The 9,812-nt window shown below is 37.0% G+C and overlaps 1 protein-coding gene across 1 annotated transcript; it reads right to left on the bottom strand.

The window, feature by feature from the left end:
- Window positions 1-5,519: 5,519 nt before the first annotated feature.
- On the bottom strand, window positions 5,520-8,604 carry LOC142628025 (uncharacterized). Its single transcript, XM_075801958.1, has 2 exons — window positions 7,855-8,604; window positions 5,520-5,855 (listed from the first exon to the last, which is right to left on the bottom strand). Exons 1-2 carry the CDS (start codon window positions 8,264-8,266, stop codon window positions 5,839-5,841), a joined length of 429 nt encoding a protein of 142 aa, XP_075658073.1. The 5' UTR covers window positions 8,267-8,604; the 3' UTR covers window positions 5,520-5,838.
- Between the last annotated feature and the right edge of the window lie 1,208 nt (window positions 8,605-9,812).

Raw genomic sequence — 9,812 nt, 5'->3', positions numbered from 1 at the left:
TATGAAGGTCTTGTATTTAGATTTTGATATAAATATAGCAGAAAAAATTATATTACCTACTTAATATAACAAATACCACATTTTTTTATGTATGTGATCTTTCACAGTAAAATAGAAAAAATAGTATTTGGAAGAAAAGTGATGGGGACGGCTGAAGTATTGGTGTTTGTTAAAGGTAACCATAGATTTGATAATATATTTGAATATTTTGAAACATTTATTGTATAATTTCTAAGTAATTCAATAATTATAAATAAATTTTATTTCTAACTTTAATTGTAATATTTTTACTGACTAACACATGCTCTTGCTCGTGCTTCAAAAATAGCTATGTAAAATATTCAAGTCACTTCCTTAATTGCAATCGATGTGTTATAAAAAACATTGTAAGAAATATCTTTTTGATAGTCTTTATGAAAGTTTTGATTGATAGATGACCCAACCTCATCCCTTGTGAAGGGCTGTTATTACATAGTTTGGGACTATGCTCCCCACTCTCACAGAGGGGTGGGTCCCGCCCACCATGGGGCCCACCCCTCTATGAGGGGGGAGCATAGTCCCGGACTATGCAATAATTTTCCCCTTGTGATATCCTGAAATAGGTCATAGGCATTCATTGACTTCAGTGACTACCTCCTTTGCCATTTGAAGGACTCTCAATCCACATTCTGTGGATCTGTTACAAAGAGCTTCGAATAGAAATCCACAAGCAGACCCGTAATTACATTCTCATCCTGATGCCACACCCCATTATCATCATCTCTTAGTCCCTCAATAAGTTTCACTTGTTTCTCTGTGTAGCTTTCTCATGAAAATACTTGGTATTTCGATCCACACCTTCAAGCCAACCTAAGGCCTGATCAAAACAACATATCCGATTCAAACTCCCCTTCCCAACACAATCAACAACCAGTACAACAAATATTTAACTGTACCCCAACAAACCCTGGTAGCTTACATTTGAATTCAAAGTTTTATACAAAGAATTATGTCACTAGCAGTCATTTTTGAAGGAACGAAACCCCATGCTCTACACCTTATAATATCATCCAAGATCTTTCACCAAATTATCCTCCTGACACCATCATACCTTATTGCAGAATCTGATTTCTAAGCCTCCTAACATGATAAGAGCATTCACAGCAGTGGAGCTAAATAGCTATATTGCTATTTTAGCTCCACTCAAACCACAAAAACCCACCTGCAGCAGTGGAGGCAAAGCTAAAAAAATTTAGCTTTGCGCTACAGTGGTCATGTATCAATACATGAGCACTGTAGCTGAAAGTTATAAAAAAAATATATATTTTATTCGGCCCCGATTAAAATAATTCAAAGCCTCTCTCTCTCTTTCTCTCTCTCTCTCTCTCTCTCTCTCTCTCTCTCTCAGTCACTCTCATCTCTGTGTGCACTGAAGCTTTCAACTCTCTCAACTCTCATCTCTTCTCTTTCAACTCTCTCAACTCACTCAAGCTCACCGCTGCCGGCCCGTCACCGACCTACGCCGTCCGAAGCTCTCAACTCTCTCAAGCTCACCGTCGCCGAGACCCACGCCGTCCGAAGCTCTCAACTCTCTCAAGCTCACCGTCGCCGAGACCCACGCCGTCCGAAGCTCTCAACTCTCTCAAACTCACCGTCGCCGAGACCCACCAGCTGAGACCCACCGTCACTGACCCACCAGTTGAGACCCACCGCCGATCAACCCTCTCAACCTCAAACCCACTCCGTCCCAAGCTCTCAAACCCACACCGTCACCGACCCTCCAAGCCGCCGATTAGCTCAGACCCACGCCGCCGATCCTTATGAGTTTGATCTGGGTTTTTGGTTGAGTTTGACCGCCGATCCTTCTGAGCTCACCGCCGATCCTTCTGGGTTTTGCTCCATTTTTTTTCCTCACTCAAGCTCACCGTGCCTCTCTCTGTCTCTCATTCACTTTCAAAAAGAAAAGTTCAGAGGATTGAAGAAATGAAGCAAACAAAGAGGAAAAAAAAAATACGTGTATTTGGATGAAACCAACAAATAAGATAAATAAGAAAAATAAAATAAAGAATAATAAGAAATTAAAATTAAGTAATGTTTTATAATATTTGTAGGGGTATTGGGCCTAGTAATTTATGAAGGATGGCCCAACGAAGTCTTTTGGGCTGGAAACCCAAATCCGAAGACATCAAAATGATCGTGGAGTATCTAAATGTCCAAATACGTCCGAGGAATAGATTTGTCCTCGGATTATTAGGCCGAGGACATAGGAAGAGAAGTTTAGGGCCCCCGAGTTATATTATAAAGAATCCTACGATTATGGGAATACACAGTACACGTGGAAGACAATAGAAAGAGCGGTGGAATGTCTAAAGTAAAAGCTGCTACCACCGCCCATACATTAAAAGCTCTGTAATTGATACGCTGACTGTATAGATGGAAGGATGGGACCTGAGCATGGAGCTTGGAACTTGGTCCCTAATCCCAGCGGGCTTTAGGGAAGAACGGATGGGACAAGTATCCGGAATGAGGATTGCAACCAAAAAGTGGAAGATGATGAAGAGAAGGAAAGGAGTATAAATAGAAGGAAAGACATATGAGAAAGGGGAGGACTTTTTGAGTAGAAGAGAGAGAGCCAATAGTGGAAGATAATCAACATTTGTATCCAAACTCAAAGAAATACTATTATAAACTATCCTTGGATTTCTTCCGAGGAGGAATTCGCTGTCTTACTTTTGCAAACAACTCTTTAATATTGTCCCATTGGGCCTAAAGCCCATCATTTCCCTGATTGTCTAAACCATCCTTGAAATCTAGATTACAAACCCATCCTCTACAAATTTATTGTAAAGAAAGGTCTTTCAAGCCCATCTCCCACCAGTCAGAGTTTGGGAATTTGAATTGTGTCCTTACAATATTTTTGTAATAAATTTTAAGCGGTAGATTATTACTATTTAATATTGGTGAGAAAAAAATAATTTTTTTGATGGTGGCGGTTGCAGTGGTGGTGGCAATTGTAATGGCGGTGGTGGTAGTGACAGTGGTGATGACAGTGGCTGTGATTGTTGTTTATTGTAGAGAATATATTATTCTATTACGTGGCGGCGGTGGCGGCGGTGACGGTGGGCGGCGATAGCGATTGCGGTGGTGGTGGAAGAGTCGGAGGCGGTGGCGGTAGTGGTAGTGATAGCGGTTGCGGTTGGTTGTGATTGTTATTTATTGTAATGAATATATTATTTTATTGTAGTAGATATATTATTTTATTGTGAGGTTTATATTATTTTATTGTGTTAAAAGTTAAAATAGATCAACTGCTGCAGCATGTTTTGTAAAATGTATAGGTAAAATAGATAAAGTAACTTTTTGTGAAGCTAAAAAGCTAAATTTTTAGCTCCACTGCTGTGGATGCTCTAAACAGTTGCAGTCACAACAATCCGGCCTAATCTTGCCTAAAAGTTTTTCCCTTTTAACTAGTTATTATAACCTCACTGAAGTAAGGACTACCCAATTTATAGGGAACCATCCTTCCCACGCACTTGCTTCCAAACCCTTAGAGAGAAAGGACATTCGAAAAACAATTGATTGTTTAAATAATTTTTTTCTTTTTTATTTATATTTATATTTTGGAACTTTTTGATTTATGAAATTAAATAAAAAATATATATAAAAACCCAAAATTGTGCCATTCTTGAAGTATCTAACATCACTTTTCTAATGGAGACTAATGGGAGGATAAATTGAATAAACTTAAGAGTTAGGTGACTAAAGTGATTGAAGTGAAGTTAGAAGACTGAATTACATTTTAGAAAAACTAAAATGTGGACTAAATTAAATAAATTTAGGAGTTAGAAGACTGAATTGATCAATGAAGTGAAATTAGCAGACCGAATTGCATTTTAGACAAAGTGGTTGCAAACTAAATTGAATAAACTTAAAGAGTTAGAATATTGAGTTGATGTAGTTAGAAGACCAAGTACCATTTTAGACAAACTTAGAGAATGCAATGTATAATTTAGTATATTAATAATAATTTAGTCCTGAATAAGGTGTGAGGATCTGTCTTGCGTGCTGTGTGGGGAAGCAGAGGAATCAAAGCTAAATGTGTTCTATAATTGTATAGTGATTAGAATGTTGTGGTTTGCCTCTGAAGTTGGCTTGAGATAGGATCATTTTGAGGATAATTCTTTTGTGGAGCTAGTACAAATGATGGTAAACCAACCCCCCCCCCCCCCCCCTCTCCTCCCTGAGGAGTTGATACCTGAAGGCTTAAATCAAAAAAATTCGCTTTAATGGCAATTGTAATTTGCAACGAAACATAGAGTACGCGAAATTTGATGCTATTTAAAAAAGTAAAGTTTGACCCAATGGAATTCCCTTGGAGAATTAAGTCTGTTGTGGCAAGTTTTTCTCCAAGAAAGGAAAAAAATGGGCAAAGCAAAGAGAGGGAAGAGGAGGAAGGGTGGTGTTCACCTCCTAGGGTTTAAGATGAATGTTGATGCTTCTTGGAGTGAAGGGAAGGCATGTGTTGCTGGTTTGGCAAGAAACTGTAGAGGTGAAGTTTTGAAGGCATGGACTGAATAGGTGGATGCTTATTCGGTGGCAATAGCAGAATGCTTGGCTGCTGGGCTAGCAGCCTAGCAATATCAGTTGCTCTTGAAGAAGGCTATGAACAAGTAAAAATAGAAGGGGATGCAAAGATTGTTTTCGACGCTATCTGCAACTTTGGTCAAAAGGTAGGCTGGGAGCTGTATCAGTATATTGAAATTATTAGAAGTGCAGTTAAGAAGAGTGAGAGTCCTAATTTTGTTTCAATTGGGTTCCTAGGATTTTGAGCAAAAGTGCTGATGCATTGGTAAAATGGGCTTCCTGTTCTCTTTTTTCTGGTTGTTTAGTTGATGAGACTCTCCTAGTTTTTGTTTCTGATGTTGTTGCTCTTGAGAGGGTGTCTTCTTGTTGTACTGCGTAATTCTGTTATGTTGGTTTTTATGAATTTTATTTCAGCAAATATGTGTGTGTGTGTGTGTATATATATATTTGAAGCAAGAAGCAATGGCACAGCCAACTACTGCCATAAACTCCAATAAGGAACATGATGATTAGTGCAGACTCAAATCATGCGAGTAGCCTTTAGAAATCTTTATCCAAGGGAAACAACCAAGACAAGAAAATAACTGGGACAGAATTCGAGTAAAGATTAGTGCAGACTCAAGACTCAAATCATGCGAGCAGCCTCTAGAAATATTTTTCTAATGGAAACAACTAAAGACAAGAAAATAACTTGGGACATGATTCAAGTGACCTGCCATGCAATAGTGTTTAGTTTAAATATTTAAAAAAGAAAGGTTTTGATTCCATAATTTCCTTTCTCATCATCAAGTGCGTCCAAGAAGATAATAATCTTGTTAAAAATGTTCAATATTTTTCATTTTCAAAGTAAGCCACTTCGATAAATAAATAACCACCACCATAACAATATACAATGCTGCCTTTAAAAAAGAAGAAAAAAAGAAAGAATGCCTACCTGCTGAAATTAGATACATCCATGAACAAAGATGCATAAACTTATGATATAGAATAGAAGAAAGAAATTGGAATAGCTTTCCTAATTCTTCTCACAAATGGAAATTCATCAAACAACAGTACATGATGATCTTTAACAATTCACTATTTCTACAAATATCCACATATTAATAAACAATAATCCACACTCCCTGCATCAATACTCGAAGAAGCTCGGTGTTTTAATTGTCCTATAAGTTGCTAAAAGAGGCAATACGCACAGGTACATCCGCTTTGCTCAGATCCTCCCCTGTATAATCCAATTCCTTCTCTCGGTCTCTCCATGTGAACCATCCTCTCTCTTCACAAAAGTTTCCATGCTGCAGCAACAGAAAGTTATAGGGGAAGGAAAAAGTTAATCAGCAATCTTCCAAATTGTATAAAACTGCTGCACAATTGATATTAAAACAAAAATATAGATGCAGAGGGTGCTTGAAGGTTGACAGTCTAGCCCAAGTCAGGCCATACATGTACTTTAAGATAGTAACTCTTCATGGTCATGTGCCCGAATTTAATTCAAACTAACTCTACCCTAAAGGTGCAACATGCCATGTGTTATGTGTTACTACCTTCAAGTTCCGCTGAATTTCTTTTTGAGTGAGATTCAAGTATCACAAGATTTAGGTCTTATTAACTAGCGTATTTGCAGAGGTCACAACTCATACTCCATTAACTAGTCAGATCATAATAAGTGTAAAGAATGTCCAACAACTATTGATTTGGATGCATCCCAAGTACTCATTACCTCCAAGCTGTTCATGATCAGCAACATAAAATACTACAATCAAATTCTATTGGGTCTTGAGTCTCATAGGTTGTGAAAAGTTGGTAAAATTAAAAAAAAAATCAACAAATTTGAGATCCACAAATCTCATTGGTTTTGCTAAACAAATTTTTATTTCATAATTTTAAATACATATTCATGTTTCTGTTAAATTGCTCACAAATTGATATCTAAAACTGCACAACAAAATACCATGACTAAAGTAAATATGCAACGGGGAATGGGGCAGGTGCTCATAACCTATTAGCGTAAGAATGAATAATGAAGACTTTTACATTTTAACTATTCATTGATAAATAAGCAATAATCTAACACTTGGGTGTCCCAATCAATTTTCTGGAGATCCAAAACAACATAATCCAGCAAACTAACAAGACACAAATAACTTATATCAACTAATATCACGCATTACATAATGGATAAAAATATCAAAGAATGTAAAAACAAGACCTATAATGATAGTCCAATCTTTGCAGTTTTTAACCACTAACATAATGGATCCCACATATCTGATAAATTGAGACACCACAGATTGTTTTAAATCAATTTAAACCCTGAAGCAATCTCCAACCTGTTTCTTCCATTCTTTCCTTTCCTTCCTCTCATTTGCGTTTTGGTAAATCACATAGTTAATCCATATCCAAGACGGAGAAAGTATGCAGCATTTGCTCAAAAGTTACCCACATAGCAGCAACTAGCACCGAACCAAAGAAGCTAGACCTACTGACAGCTACTGACCACTGTAACTTTTCGACCCATACATCGGGTAGGAAGGCAAGAAGGACAGGAATGAATAACAGGCAAAGTAAATATCGCCATGCATTATGCACGTTTTCAAATTCTGTCAATCACACTACGCTGTAACTTGCATCTTCTCTACTCCGGACAAACCTCGCATATACATAAACATAAAGACTTTGCCTCCTCCACTCCCCACCCCAATTTTTCTTATTATGAATCACAAAATAAGCACAGGGGATCCAACACCTTAAATTCATGAAAAAAACAAGGCCATAGGTGAGATACAAACCAAAATATTTTAGTTTGACCCTGATTAAGAAAGATGAACCCTGATGTGGAAGATCAAAGAAGACTTAGTAAATTGTCAATTTCCGGAGTTTGATTGTGTAAAAAAATAACATCATCCTCAGTTTATAAAGCATGAGATTCCATTGAATCGCATACTTGCTATCATTGAAAAAACAGTTATTAGTCCCTAATTGAATAAGTTCCTAAACTCCAAGAACCCAAATACCATGGAAACCAATTAAAAGTTTTGGAAAAGCAATAAGAAGACAAAATTGGAAATTTAAAGCAATTTATTAGCACTAGTTAATAGTTATTTAAACTTTAACCACGTTTCTGTATCCTAGGAACAAGACAAACACACGGAACAGAATCTCCAACCAAAGATGAAAATACCAAAGAACCAACCAATTCATTCCTTTGCCATCATTATTCAGAAACAAACAAACACACAAAAAAAAAATTAAAGAAAAAAAAAAAAGGAAGAAAATTTATTGATTTATATTTACCAGGAATGTCCTTTCTCGGCGTGGGTGGTGGCGTGGCGTAACAAAGAAGAGAGCGACCCAACACGGAAATCGTGGAGACGATCCCAGCTACATAGAAAACCATGATCAAACCCAGAATCCACGGCATCAACAAAAACCCAATGAAGAAAGTCACCGATCCACACAGCATCAGAGCCAACGAAATCCCCAGCATCAAAGACGCGAACCCCGCCGGCGTTATCTGCGCAACCGCCGCCTCCGTCGACGACCGTCTCGACGCCGACGCCTCGGCCGACCTGGTCGTTGTCATCGGCGCCGGAGAGTCATCGGATAACGGGATCGGCGCCGGCGGATATCGTAGAATATTAAGAACCAGAGCTGAAAGCTCGTGGAAAACCTTTGATTGCTGATCTTGATGTTGCCTTCTCGTCATAGTTTTTTTTTTTTTTTTTTGGATTTTTGCTTTCAAAATCTGTAAGCCCCCAATCCGATTTTTTTTTCCTATTTTAGGAGTTTTTTTCGATTTTCGCAGAAATCGAGGTAAATGGATAAGAGTCTTCAGAAACTTTTATCTACAAACGTTTGTGCTGATTGGAGAAGGGTTTTAACGTTAGTAGTATTCATATGTGGAGAGTTGTAATAAGGCAAGAAACTCTCTGAACGAATCCTAGAAAACTACAGAGAGAGAAAGAGACACAGCGGTGGTATTCTTCCAATCCCACAGAGAGAGAGAGAGAGAGCTGAAAGAATTTAATTTCTTTTCGCTGTTTTTTAAATACCGTTTGGATAGCGAGAAAATTTCGGATATATATAAATTTTTGTGTGTGCGACAAGACACTTGCCAACAAATAAGGTTGTGATTGCTTTTTCGTTTTGCTCTTTTTTTTTTTTTTTCTCGTTGGGACTATATCGGGAATAAAGTGTTTGTTGAGATAAGACCCACACGTAATGGTACTCAGAGCGCGTGTGGTGAACTCTCCACGTGGGTGGGTGTGGGTGTGACCTTTGTGAAGAAAGTGGTGATTAGGTGGGGTCCGGCTGACGTGGGACCTTATCTTCAACGAATTGTCTACAGACAACTACAAAAAGACTCGACAGCCTAATCAATGATGTGTCATGCGTATTTATTAAGCGCGTGGGGTGAGGCGAGAGCTTAGATTTGCTTGGATCGGTTGTGTTAGTGTTAATTATCCGATCTCTCTATGGCTTTCCAAATATAGCACAAAACATTTCTATATCTAATTTACCGTATCATTAACACTCTTTTTTTTTGAGATATTCCTTTTTTTTATTAGTAGTTTTATTTTAACACATTAAAATAACATATATACTACAATAAATAACAATCAACACCAACGCAATAAAATAACATAGATTTATTTGGTAAGAGATTTTTAATAATGTTGTTTAAGTGTTAAAAAAATACGTTTGAATAAAAAAGTATTGTAAAAATACATGTGCTATTTTTTAAACAACAATACCAAGCATGCCCATATCTTCTAATATAATGTTTTTTAGCTGTAGCTCAACAACCAAAAAATATGGCTTTTGTTCCACGAATGCATTAGCCTTTTGTTCTACTTTTGTTATATTTAGCCTCCTTTTGGATACCAATAAAAAATGAAAATTATTTCACTATTCAGCTTATTTTTGTTACCGTTCATGGGTCTCCATTGCACTTTTTGGTACTATTCATAGATCTCACTATACTATTTCAACTAACTTTTACCTTTATCTATAGTATTTTCAATAATAAGTTTTTAATTTCAGCAAAATAAATGGTATCCAAACAAACCCTTAGTTACTAAATTTAGCATTTTACCTATTTGCCTCCACCAATACTAGTGCTCTTAATGGTTGCTTTTAGAGCAATTTTTAATATATTATATTAGGAAAGTTTTAACACTACTTTCTTGACAAATATAAAAAATTGTCAAAAAAATTGTTTATCTTTTTTTCATAAAATATTTCTAAAAATA

This window comes from Castanea sativa, chromosome 3, assembly GCF_040712315.1.
Source record: "Castanea sativa cultivar Marrone di Chiusa Pesio chromosome 3, ASM4071231v1".
In the NCBI taxonomy this organism is placed as follows: Eukaryota; Viridiplantae; Streptophyta; class Magnoliopsida; order Fagales; family Fagaceae; genus Castanea; species Castanea sativa.
The sequence above is the reverse complement of the archived record's forward strand: the minus strand, read 5'-3'. Positions and strand labels throughout refer to the sequence as shown.

Coding starts and splice junctions, on each gene's coding strand:
- LOC142628025 (XM_075801958.1), bottom strand. CDS start 8,266: ATGACGAGAAGGCAACATCAAGATCAGCAATCAAAGGTTTTCCACGAG.